Consider the following 13,791-nt stretch of genomic DNA (forward strand, 5'->3'; position numbering starts at 1 on the left):
AGATCAGTAGGATGGAGCTGATCGGTATATACAATGGATCAGAAAACTGATGGCAGATGGATTAGAATTATATGGGCTGCTATAGGAAGGGGGGGAAATCTAATCTTTTGCAGATTAGCCTTCAACAGCTGACTGATTCTGTAAAATGTATGCAGATTAAAAGAAAAACCAAAAGGAGAAAAAAATAGTTACTTAAATGTGCAACTGCACAAATATAATTCCCCCACTATTAAGATAACAAAAAACTTCTGCTATTACCATAATTATTATATATATTAGAAAGCTATACACAAGCATGTTAATTTCACAGATTTTTTTTAAAAGATTCTTAATATTTTATATAATTAGAAATACACATTTCAAAAACAAAACTTCTGCAAAGAGAAAACAGTTATCTTGGTTAGCAAAGCATGGAGTTCTTCATGGCTTAGGGTAGTGCTTTCTATACAAAAACAAAAAGTCCCCTTTTGTTTCTTTCAGGGATGTTTAAAATATTGGCGAAGCTATGAAGGGGAAAAAACACATTTTGGCTTAAGTAGACTACAAAAAGCCACAATGCTTTGCGAACTCTGTCTTACTTTTTAATATGAAAATAAGGAAAATGTAATTTACATATTTTTATATTTTTATTTAATAAGTGATGCAGACCCAGAATTTTAAAAATTAAATAGGTTAGCCCTCAAACTAATTTTTTTTTACAAGTATGGTCCTCTTTTAAATGCCATACTCCAATAATACGCCAACATATTTGTGTGCATTTCAGATATATTAGGTGACCATCCTTTTTCTTTTTTTATTTGGTCACCCAATTTCTGGGTCTCCCAAAATGTCTGTACATTTTCTATATGTTGCATAACAGCTGCTTTCTCTCTCAGTAAAGATCTGCCACCGTTGGGCAAAAAAACGTTTCCTTTTTTTTCCTCTTTTTTTCCACCTATTTACATGTAAATAACGTTGAACCTGCAACATGACACTATCTATTGTAACATACATTTTGCAAAGGAGCACAACAGTGAAAAGAAGTTAACCTTAAAACCTATTTTGTACAAGTGTTCTGTTGTACAACTCAAGTGCGAAGCTTATCTCAGCATTGCTGTTTATCTTTAATATGGTATCACTGAGGCAATTTAAAAGTACTTTTACAAAACAGAGTACCTGACTTTCCCCCCCCGCCCCCACACGCACAGCACATATAATGCATATCGACCCCCTCCCGCCCGCCCTCTTCCCCATTAAGGTATAGCACACGCACACGCACACACACACTGCAAGAAAAAAAAAACCCCTAATAGCTAATAATGTTATCATGTTGCCCATCCTTCAGACAGCCTCATGCGTTTGACAGAGGGGCTTTCCCTTTCGTCCGGCGAAGGTCTGGTGAGTCCAATGGGAGAGTGGAATTCGTTCCGGTGATCCTCTCTATCGCTTCCGTCATACGAACTACTGCAACTGCTCAAGCTGTCAACAGGGGATCTTCCCGCCTCGTGACGCGTGTGCTGTGGGTATCTCGAAGGTGTGGTGGTACGGTCTCTAGGAGGAGAAACAGGTTCTGACTTGATGTTGAGGCTTTGAGTAGAAGGCAGGGAGAGATTTGCATTCTGAGATAAATGAGTGCTAGTGCAAGCTCTGTAGGAGGAAAGGAAACCCAGTTACAGACTGAGGAGGCAGAGCCCCCCGGAAATGCACACGTAACACAAAACAACAGCTCAAAGACTCGAGGCCGAGACTGGGGCATGCCAGGAAGTGAGGAGGGCAAGGGGTGATATTATTTATAGAGGCAGAAGTGGCCCCATTGCAGGGGTGGAGCCATAACCCTACTCCCTGGCAGCGGTGAGGAGGTCAAGGCTGTGTGGGCTCGCTTGTGGGAATGTGGGACTGGTGTCACTGGTGCGCCCGCACAGCTCTAGCCTCCTTCAAGCCCTTCTCAGGAAGTGGCAGCAGGGCTGCTGCCAGGAAGCTAGTGTTGCGGCTCTGCCCTGCCGGGCGGTTTGACCTCATGAACGCCTCGTTGCCTGTCGGAACTGCAAATCACTGTGGCCGTTTTGGGAAGAGGTTCGAGCCAGGATGAGGCAAATTAAGAAAGGTCAAAACTCAGACCACACTTTCCAGGAACAGCGAGAGGGATCTACACTCTGTACTCTCTAGTGCACTCAAAAGATTAACCTGGATGTGGGAGGGGGAGATTTAAATCCTTGCTCAAGAAAGTTCTCGAAAAATTCTCAGTGGTTCAGATGTAATGCTAAACTATGGTTTAATGTTTACATGAATGAGCACCGGTGAGCCTTGGACTCATGGGCTCTTTCCCGCCTCTCCTCCTCCAGCTTGTTGTATTTCAATAAATCATAGTTTAAAGTAATCAGAACTTGGCATAGAGGTGAGGCAGAAGCATGCAAGCCCAGGCCTTGTTCATAAACGATGGTTTAGCATTACTTTTAACCTGGGTTATTATCTTGGGTTCTTCCAACATTTTAAAAGTAATTTCCCCCTTTCTATGATGACAGCCCTATCGCCAAGTCCTGCTTCAGAAGCTCAATAACCATACAAATGGAAAGGGGGTGGGGTGGGCTATGGAGGGAAAGGTTTACTATTTTTAAACAAAATTTAAAATACAGCAGATGTAGACTATAAGTGGTGGAAAGAGGGTCTGTGTGCTCAGTGAAAAATGGTGCCTAGGAAAATAACATCTACATCTCTCTATGCCTATATCCATATAGCTACTTTAAAAAATGTGTGTGTGTGTGTGTGTGTGTGTGTACTGATGAACGCATGTACACACACGCACCCTTCCCCCACAAAAAAGCTGTAAAACTACTGTGTTCCAGTGGTGTCACGGGCAACAGCCAACATGCTCCACAACAGAAATTACATCTGTGGAATTACTCTTTGCCTGCCTCTTCAGAGGAGGGATCAGGCTGTCCTGATTTCAGCTTGAAGTGCACTGAAAACCAGTATGACAAAACCAATTTGATGAGACTTTGCTATGGGATGGGCCTGTGTGTGTGTGTGTGTGTGTGTGTGTGGAGAAACGTATGTCGATACTGCTGTCAGCAATGGCACTATTCTGTCACACCCACTGCTCTACTTCTGAATAAAACCTCAAACCTGACAAACCTTATAGAAGTGTCGTGAGAGTAAATGAAAGATAAGAATTCAAAAGCACTCGTTTCAATTAAAGAGACTCGTTCAGGTTGGCAGTTGCAGAATGCGCAGGGCCACCCCGAGAGCTGTTTGCTCTTTGAATATCTCCCGGAGCAGGTGCATGAGTTCAATGGGAAGTATAAATTAAATGTTGACAGTAGGAAACAGTCTGATACGATAGCTGTGTGAAATGTCTAAATTAAAGTGAGATTTAATGCCTGCACTACGGAGTTTCTTGCATCTAAAGGCGAAGACTGTTCAGATGCCCTCCAACATGTTCAAGTAACCTGTGAGATGGGGGAGTAGGACTACATCTTTAAGCCACAACCCCAACAATGTTGACTATGCCCCTCCCCACTTAATCACACATGCCCCTCCCCTTTCCCAGTAACCCTGAATGCAGTTGGCTAGAGCACAGTTAGTGGGTGCTATACCATTCTGCCCCTTAAAGGTTCAGTGGTTGTTGTAAGTGTTTATCTGAACAGCTCTGGAGACACCGACCATTTTCGCTGGCCAATTACGAGTGAAATCACGCTCCGGAACCATGCATCAAACTGAACTTTCAGCTTGCTCCTACTTAAATTTGATGTGGGCTTGATGTGCTTTGCACATGGTGGCCCTGTGTCAACCTTTCTGAGCATAGATTTGGTTGCTCCTTTGAAGTGAAGTGAAAAGTTATCTGCAGGGGAGACTCCACTTGCCCATGAATATTTGCACCCGGCTCTGGCAATCTTAGTGGGACACCCTCCCGAGCCAAGAACTGGAGGATTGTAGCCAATATCTATCAAAATTTCTGCAAAAATGCAAAAATAATGCTTTATCTCATGTGAACACATTTGTACTTGGAATGATGTGGCGGTGCTTTTCTCACTAATTGTCACAATGTTTAATAATGAATGGCTATTGTTAGGCAACAAAGAGAGAACCGAACGCTGCATGGGTAATTGCTTTCATCTGCCCAGCATTCAGCAGATTTTTGTCAAAATTGGTGCCGTTATCTTCCCAAACAGAAAGGACAAGTGTGTTGGCCCTACAGTTGCGATTGTGTGAGGAGCAAACGGAAGTGCAGCATTTCCTCTGATAGGCATTGTTTGGGGCTCCTGAAGCCAATAAACTCAGGATGCGACCCCATGTACACTCTCTTGTGAGTTTGCCCAATAAGTTTTCCCCACAAGCTTGGTGGGGCTTGCTTCTGAGTAAACATGCACAGGACTGGGCCACAATGTAGTTAAAGTACTGTGCCATTAGGGAAAGAAAATCGGTCAAATGAGCCATTGAAAATTTAAAGACATTTCTTGATGCTGTAAAATAGCTTTATATAAAACATTTTCAAATCTGTAAAAGTTTTAAAACACCAGAATGATCCACTTACAATACACATTGGTGTAATAGAGAAAAGTGCAGGATGCACTTGTTATTTTCAGAATTTTTTATTTACTTACAGACTCAAGTAACTCTTTTTTATTCCAGTGTCTACTGTTTCTTATCCCCATCAGATTAGAATGTCATGCTGGATAGGGTAGGTTTAATAAAGGTTACATTTGCAACTACAAATTTGTATTGTTTCAAGAAACTCTTTTTCCCCACTGTAATTCACTCCCCCCCCATAGTATTTCTGTTGTTACTCTACTTAGTATGGACAGGCTTGTTGGTTGCCCCTCTTTCTCCCCAAATTTATACGAGGGTGCATTATACTGCATTTATGAAAAGCACCGCTTATTTTTAGAACAAAGGAATTAATGCATTCTGAAATCTATTGAATAATCTCTGCTCCATGAGTACCTAATATTATTCAGTGGATTTGGTTTCTGTTGATTTCCAAATTATTTTTCTTAGTAATTGACTGTTTCTAATATGTTTAAACCAGCTTATATACCAGCTTGGAGATTATACCAAGCCCAAAAGCTTAATATTCAGTTTCACTAACCTTTCTTCTGGCTTGAAAAAAAAAGCTCTTTCAATTCAGGGGTGTCTTGTGGGGTCACTGAAAGTGTGGTTAAAGGTTACCCCTAAAGTGCTGGTTTCTGTCAAAGTTAGAATGATGAATAAAGAACAATTTTTCCAGGTAAAATTAGGGCAGTTATTTTATGACTTCATTGGAAATTGAGGATAGCGCATGGCATTTCTTTGAAGGCTTGCAGATGGTTTAGCATTTAATTATTACCTTGCTTCCTCAAACAGACAGGCTTGTTGCTACATCTTATGGTGAGGTACTGAAAGCAATTTGTTCATTGATATTACTGCTACTTGGCACAGGCTTTTTCAATTCTTACATCAAGCCTGTCCCATTCATGGTATGTAGAAGTTCAGATCATAAGAAAAGTCAGCACTTCAGCTTGTTTGCTCTTTTTCATTTTGTATTCTGCATTTTTTGTTCTATTACAGTTGTGCAAATTTAGTAGTTTGTTGAAAGTTTCAAACGTTTGCAACAGGCTTCATTCCTTTCAAGAAAGTGCTCTCCTGCAATAGCCACTAGAGGGCAGGAACGGATGCCCTTTAACTGGGAAAGAAAACTGAGCTTTGCTTGCAGGCATTTAGGTTGTGTTCCTAGAATGGAATTCCAAATAAGTGAAATGTGCTTGTGCGAGGATGGCCAGATAAACATAAGGGTTAACGTGAGGTCACTCGGCAACACATCAGGCAAAGATACACAGCAAACTGGTAGAGCAAAGTGTTAAAAAGTTTGAGTGGTGCTAAAGCTTTAGTTAAAAAAAGCAGAGGAGAATTATATTAGAATTCTAATTAGTGAAACAACCTTTGTGTTAATAGACTAGAGAAGGGCTGGGGTGGGATGGGGTGTAAGGTTGCATTTGAACTGCCTTACCTGCATTCAGGTTTTGGATATTTAAAATATGACTTTTAAGCACAGTTGAAATCAGGGGCAGATTAACAATTTGGAAACTGCCTTATACCAGAGTGCAGGCATAACTCTTAATCTCATGGGTTCAAGCCCCATGTTGGTTGAAAGATTCCTGCACTGCAGGAGATTGAACTACAGGTAGATACAGTTCTGCTATTCTTTGCCCATTTCTCCCAGGGCTGTCTACCCTGCCTAGCAGTGGCTCCCCAGAATCTTAAGCACAGATCTTTATTATCTGCAACTTAATCCCTTTTTAACTGGGGAGGCCGGGGACTGAACCTGGAACCTTCTGCATGCAATGTCCGCCCTCCTCCCCCCCATTCTCCAACTCTAGATCCTTACCCTCTGCAAACAGAAAATGATAGAAACTGCTTGACCTGAAAAGCATCTGAGTATTAACACATGCCTCCTACATAAGGGATTCCTGTCCATCGCTATAGTGGCGCAATGACAGGCCACTTCTGGACATGGGTTGTTATTGCTGCTCTGAGCCAAGGGAAGAGAGGGAGGGGAGGGGAAAAAAGCCCTCCATAAAAAGCAGCCCAATCTCAGATGGAGCCAACACTTCCACACCACGGCAGTTCAGCTGGAAGAGACCATGGGGCAAGCAAACTCAGTCAGAAGTGGGCAGGGAGTCTGGACACATTGAACTGCACACACCCCAGGAGTTCAGTGTGACCAAATGACAGACATCCTGCTTATCTGCATGATGTATCCATCACTGACAGTTTATTATTACATGTTAAACTTGGCTTTTCAAAGGAAAGGGGTGTTCTAAGTAGCTTGCAACCAGCAGAACAACTTTTATTCATAGAAGCGGGAATATGCAAAGGGGATAGTGCGAGGATTCCCAGGCTTCATTTAAAGACCAGAAGTGACTTGGAACTATTCTCTGCCAGGATGGGGAGAAGGGGCAAGATGGCAGAGAGGTGGGTGTCAATTTCTTCTATTTATTGGATTGGCCACACCGACCTCCCTGCAGCCTCACCTCTCTCCCTTCCAGGAGGCAACAGTGATTCACCTGTTGGGAAACTAGCATCCCGGCTCTGTCTGTGAGCCCCTTCTGACAAGGCCAAAGCAGATTCTGCTTCTCTGATAAGACTGTGGTCTTATCAGAGACACCCTCCAGAGTCAGCATTTGCATAGGAGACTATGGATCCTGTTCTCTGATGCCTCTTGGTACTGAGCTGGATGACCCCTTGTTGTTAATTCACCCCGGACGGGACTGTGCTGCTATATATCAACTCAAGAGACAGGGGTTTGCCCTGAGGGAAAAGCCATTCTTGTTTCACTCGGACCACCACGATGCAATATTCAGGAGCGCACAGCACTTGCTGATGTAGTGACTTACCCCAGCTGACTGAGGGCAGATGGTGGCATGTTATGTAGGTGTTGTTGTTGCCAGCCGGTTACTGAGCCCAGGTGGAGAGCGCTGGCAGTGTTAAAGCCAGAGAGCGATGACAAATCTGCACTGCTGAGTGAGTATTCTAGGTGCAAGAACAGAAAACATGCCATTATTTAAAAGTCATGGGGAAACCTGATATACACTTACAGACCTAAGCATTTGCTCTTTCAGTTGATAAGCCATTGTGCCTTCACTACTCCTGTGGTATCAAGCTGTATCCACTGCTCCAGCAAAAGCTTAAATTCGGGTTGTTATCTTGGGTAACAAATGCCGACTCAATCAGATTCTCAGTATTCCTGGAGGACAGTCGATTTTTTAATTTTGTGCATACATTTGTTACCATCAAACACAAATGTATGTTGAAACAGGAGCCAACAATCCATTCACTCCAGAGTCATCTTATTGAGTATGGCCTGAAGTGAACAGGGCTTATTGAGGATGACTGGGAACTACAAAGTGAGAATAACGTTGGCATCCAAGCTCACAGGCCACCAATCTCTGAGGCTGGGATCTCATCAAGGGACCTCCTGTGAACTTTGTATGTGCAAGCCTTCAGGTGCAGAAGGGAACAAGGCTGCACAATGTCAGCTCTTGCAGTCTGAAGACTGGGGTGAATTCTAGGAGCCCGGCCTTCAGCTTGGCCAGATCAGCAAAACGCTTCTGTACTTAAGGGTCCAGCGCTTGGAGATCCTGCGCTGAAGAGTGTCCCTTCCAGGTGAAGATTTGGACACATCTAACCACAGCCCAGCCTGGCCCTGACAGACTGTGCAAACAGATGGGTCCAATTTAAAAGGTGAGATGTGCTGCTACCACTTTTCGACCACACCTTTCTGCTGCACAAATGGATGCAGGGTGGGAGTACAAAAGAGGTACGGCATGAATTGGACAGACGCACAGCGGAGCACATCAGAAATAGTACTGAATACTTGACAACCTCAAGAACTGGGTAAGCTGTACCTGATGCCTGGTGATGAACACCAGTTTTAAGCTTCTACGAAAGCTGTAGAGCAAATGCTGAAAATCCAAGTTGCTCACTTAACGTAATTTCTTATTAAGATGCACAATAAAAAATACATCTCTATTCCTATGATTCAGAAGACAATTTATTTATTCCTGCATTTTCTGCCAGAATGGCACTCAAAGAAGTAGTGCACAAGAAGACATTTCAGTAGTACTGAGTAGTATTGTCAATATCTGGCTTTTCTCTCTCCCCCCCCCCATCTACATTGCTTGCATCTTATGTGGAAACTTACCGGTACCATATGTTGTTGAAATGGCTGATGGGTATCCTCCCATCCCTTGCCCTGGCAAAGTAGGAGTTGCCACGGAAACCACTGGGGTAGCCAATGACTGAGCAGACTGAGAGTTATTTATCCTCTGATTCTTTTAAAGTAAGTAAAATAAACATATTAATGGCAGGGTGCAAAACAGTCAAAATGAGCTATATTTAGGTGTCAGATTTGTTCATACGATATACGACTGTACACAAAATTTCACAAAATTAATCATTTATCGTTTGGCTTTTATGAACTCTGCCAATCCTTATGATTTACAATCTTTCAAGAGACCACTTGTCTCCATAGTAACCCATTACATCAGAATCTCCTAGGTAACCAAACTAGTAACATATAAGATTCGCCCCCACCCCACCCCGACACACTACTAAGCCAAGAGGCTATGGTGATAACTAATTATATGTAACTTGCATTGTTTAGGTTTTTTAAAAATCTGGTTGCAAAGTATTATTAAAATGACGGCATTTCATCCCATGTCATCCATGCTTTAAACAGGTAGCTTTGTCACAATATAGAAGAGCACTGAATGCACACTTGATTGAAAGCAGTGCAATGCAGATAGACTGCACATGTACATGGATGCACACCCAAGTCACACCCACAGTTCCTGGCCCAGCAAGTGGCATGTGTACAGAAGCACGCTTACGCACACAGATCTCTTTCAGAGTGTTGTATGTTGCAAATAAGCAAGACACAGTATATGAAAGCGTAAACCTGCATGTTCACTTTCCACCAGCAGATGGTGCTGTGACCACTTCATTTTCATCAATGGCAAAAGTTACTTGAAGGATATTTAAACTATTTTTTTTGTGGGGTTTTTTTTTAAGGATAAGATGTTTCTTATATTTTCTTGGTGTTGGCTATTAACATGCAAACATTCAGCCTGGGATACTTAAATGTACAGAGCATTCAGTATGAATATATGAAAGTTGGGGAAATTGGAAGATGAAATCCCTAGAACAGCAATATTCTTTCTAAACAAGAAGAGGATTCAGAATCACTCCCAACTCTTGAATTATAGGATCTGACAGAAAGTAACATGGCATTAAAAAAATAATCTGATAAAAGTTTTCATGGTAAAGAAGCTTTCCTACTAGCTCAGTGAAGGCTGGCAAACAAACTATTTTTGCATTACTAAAACAACGATCATTCTCACTTACCAAAAGCAGATCAACATCCTCAGACTGACAGCATAAGAAAGGAGGATGAATAATTAGCAAAAGCAGATATTCTAAAGTGTGCCACTTTGCTATTCTACAAGGCATAGATCTATTTCAAAGCATAGCTGGGGTGACCCTCTCTTTCTCTCTTAAACTGCTTACTCCAGAGTAATCTTGCCATGCAGTATAAATAACCTGAGCAGCTCTCAGTAAAAGATTTGAAGCTCACATGGCCTGTCTCTGTTGAATAAAGCCTTGCATTTAGTGCCTCCAGACATTTGCCTCAAAGGTGAAGACCAGCTTTCACCCCAATCAAGTCTTTTGTCTTGTTAATCCAGCCCCAGTGGCTGCAAAGTACTTGGTTTTCAGAGACCCCACCAGGAAGAGGACCCCTTGAAAATGTTCCTTGGGAAAAATCATTTGATGGAGATGCCGTGTCACTGCCTAAGTCCTCCGAAGAGCAGCCCCATGAGAGATTGTACTTATATCATTGCTTCAAGAGGGGAGTGCTGCATTTAGGGAGTTTTACCTCGAGTGCCAAATTTAATTCATAATGCATCATGCTAGGAGCGAAGATAGAACTGTTTATATTGCTTCCCATTTTATATGAAGAAAACAAATATTCTCTGCGTCACTTACATGTGCCACCTTGATCTTATTTATTTATTTTTTTTGGAAAAAAAATGCAGTGTGAAAGCCACACATTCTCCACCTTTAAAATCAATGGGGGTTGCAGGGTGATATGTTTTCCTTTTAAATGGTAGATTTCTGGTAAAAGATTCACATTCCACTATGCTAATTTGTAGGGAATTAAAATACACTAGCATGTCTCATGCACTTTTGATGGCTTGACAGTATCCTAGCTCTATTTAAGATAATCTGACAACACCAAATTAATAATGCCCCCCCCTAAAAAACCAATAATAACAGAAAGGATTTTTCCATGAAGAATAATTGCTGTTTCCGATTATTGAAAAATGTGACCCTGGTTCCAGAGTGGAAGATTTAAAGCTTCACTTTTCAAAAGCACCACTTCTTGATGCCATTCAGTGAAATAAAGAATCAACTATTGCTCAGAAATTCCTATTGAGATATTAACAGAGGAAACCATGAAACAGAAGGAAGGTGGAAGTTGCTGTCCAAAATATATCGGTCCAGTGCTTTTTTTCTGGCGGTACACAGGGGTAGGCATACCCCTAAGCATTTTGTGAATCTATGTTTGGCCTCACTGAGGGGCAGTATTGCAATATGAGTAGGAAAATGAGAGGGCCCCTAAACATTTTTTAAAGAAAAAAAGCAGTGTATGAGTGCTATGAAAAATCATGTCAGGTGCCTAGTGAAGTTGTAGCAGGCGAGCAGAAAAGGGTTGCAAAGACTGATGGCAGAAATGCATTCTCCCAGGATGAGGCCAGAATGCACATTTTCCCACAGGGAGGTGCAAAGAAGGCCTTCGTATGAGCCCTAGGGATCGGGGTAGGAGGAAGGCTTCTGTCGCCACTCCTAGGGAATGTAGAAAGAGACTTTGTGGCAGGAAAGGCTCCCATCCACACTAACCTACATGTCCAACCCTGGGAGCTATAGTCCAACAACGTCTGGAGGGCCACAGGTTGCCCACCCTAGCTTGTCCTGAAAACTGGGATTGCAAATCGGGATTAAATGCTGTTTGGCAACACTGTGTTGCTGCATGTTTCCTGGGTGTAATGACCAGCACAGGAGCCCCCCTTAGAAGTTCCATCTCTCTCGGATACTTGGACGGTGGTGGCCCGGGAGAGGTCCAGCCCCTAAGCTCTGGAATTCCCTCTCCATAAAGGTGTATCTGGCTTCTTCGCTGTAGAAGAAGAGTTTGGACTTGATATCCTGCTTTATCACTACCCCAAGGAGTCTCAAAGCGGCTAACATTCTCCTTTCCCTTCCTTCCCTACAACAAACACTCTGTGAGGTGAGTGGGGCTGAGAGACTTCAGAGAAGTGTCACCAGCCCAAGGTCACCCAGCAGCTGCATGTGGAGGAGCGGGGAAGCGAACCCGGTTCACCAGATTACAAGTCCACCGCTCTTAACCACTACACCACACTGGCTCCCATACAGCTTTTGGTCTGTGACACATGCATGTTTTCAGGGCCCACCCGATTCCAGTGACTGTGATCTGTTTGGATTTTAATTTGTTCTAGTCCACCCTGGGACCTGCTGGCGAAGGGTGGGTATTAGATATAACAACAAGAACAACAGGAAGAGGAAGTTGTTAAAAGGGAAGAGCTGTAGCTCCGTCATAGCTTGCATGGAGAAGATTCCAGGTTCAATTCCTGCTCTGACCCTGCCTCCAACCCCAGAGAGCTGCAGCCAGGCAGACTTTACAAAACTGAGCTACGTGGACCAATGTTCTGACTCGGTACAAGACAATTTTCTGTGTTCCTCCTACTTAACAGCTCAAAGCATGCCAGAGGATATACCCATTTTCCAGGCTTATTCACGTAGTACCAGACCATGGTTTGATGTTACATCTTGTGTTTTAAGGTTTATTAAGCATGTTAGTGGAAAGCATACCGCACTGCAACCCCCATTGATTTCAAAGGTGGAGAATGTGTGGATTTCACACCGCACCTGTATGTTCGCTTTCTTGAACAGCCGTCCCAGCGGTATCAAATACACTAAGAGAATTTTGGGCTTGATCAAAAGGCTAAGGCTGTCAAGCAGCTCTTTGATGGAGAGCCATGGGCTTTCTATCTACCACTGCTCATGGTGAGGCAGGCTTCCTCAATTCAAGCAAAGTGGTAAAACAAAAAGTAGGAAAGAAAAATACTTGAAGAAAATAAATACATTAAAATCAAAAGGAGGAAGGGGGAGAGAGAGAGAGAGAAGGGACCTACTCAGAAGACAACAAAATTTATTTGAAACTACCACTAAGGCCCTCTGCTATCCAGAATCCCATCAAACAGCTGCATCAAACTTTTTGTACAGGGACTTTGATTTCATATGTGTTCTGAGAAGTAATAATTAATTTGAATCAGAAACAATGTAACTCTTAAGTTTGATTCAGGCTTTTTACATTAGATTAGATACATTTTAATTAGATCTGACTTTTAAGTCTTTGTTTTGTTTCAGTTTGCTTGAGCAACTCCCTTTTTAAGCAAGGAAGCCTTACAACAGATACATTAGACAAGCCCTTGTGTTCGATCCCCCATGGCCTTAGTGCTGTCTGGGAAATTTCTATCTTGAAGGGGAAGGACGAAAATGTGTTACCACAGATGGCATCGTGTTCTTGCTGCCTGGTGGAATCAGCACTCGGAGATCAGGTTTACGGTTGTTCATTCCCAAGTTCATGGGAGGAGGAGACTTTGCTTGCATATTCTTGTTCAAGTTGCCAGGTGAGACCAGCAGACCTGGTGAGTTTCGGGGGTTGCCATACCCGTTCCCTGTGGAATTTTGAAGAGAGAGAGAGAAAAAGAAAACGGTAAGGAGAGATGTGGACTGAAAAACGCTTCCTTGGTACGTAGGCTGACACTCGAATTCAGTTAACACTAACATGAGCCCAGAAATATTGCTATCTCCTGTAAAGTGTATATTTGGATTGTTTCAGTGGTCCTGGAAGAAGAGAATGCGATATAGGGTGGTTGCAGATTTCCCATCCCATTCAGAGCAGCACAATGTGGAATATAGTTGGATATTTGTCACTGTACACAATCCACCAGAATGTTCTCTTGCACCACCTTCCTTTTAAGAAATGAGAGCCACACCATCTCCTGGCAATGATCATGCACAGGTTCCGTTTATCTCAATGAGGCATGCATAAGAGGACACCCTGGTGGATTGTGTCCCATGTTAATTTGTGGGAGTAGGAGGAGAGGGTATCATTTGGGTTTCCTATCTCAAAGCCAGAGCTATGCAAAAACACCTGAAATACGAGAGTACATATCACATGGAGGACACCAACGGCCC

General features: G+C 42.7%; 1 protein-coding gene across 15 annotated transcripts in view; it reads right to left on the bottom strand.

Moving 5' to 3' along the window:
• Positions 1-254: 254 nt before the first annotated feature.
• The window catches only part of MEF2C (myocyte enhancer factor 2C), a 170,559-nt gene continuing 157,022 nt past the window's right edge, over positions 255-13,791 (bottom strand). For 9 of the 15 annotated variants that reach the window (XM_053409318.1, XM_053409312.1, XM_053409309.1 and 6 more), the window contains 5 exons: positions 13,096-13,268; positions 9,859-9,882; positions 8,657-8,786; positions 7,350-7,485; positions 255-1,626 (listed from right to left, as the gene is read on the bottom strand). In XM_053409318.1, the coding sequence (XP_053265293.1) occupies positions 1,305-1,626; positions 7,350-7,485; positions 8,657-8,786; positions 9,859-9,882; positions 13,096-13,268 (785 nt within the window). In that variant the 3' untranslated portion in view covers positions 255-1,304. The remainder of the gene's footprint in view (positions 1,627-7,349; positions 7,486-8,656; positions 8,787-9,858; positions 9,883-13,095; positions 13,269-13,791) is intronic. The other 6 variants (XM_053409320.1, XM_053409319.1, XM_053409324.1 and 3 more) reach the window with 3 other exon arrangements.

The sequence above is a fragment of the Podarcis raffonei genome, chromosome 11, assembly GCF_027172205.1.
Source record: "Podarcis raffonei isolate rPodRaf1 chromosome 11, rPodRaf1.pri, whole genome shotgun sequence".
Taxonomy (NCBI): Eukaryota; Metazoa; Chordata; class Lepidosauria; order Squamata; family Lacertidae; genus Podarcis; species Podarcis raffonei.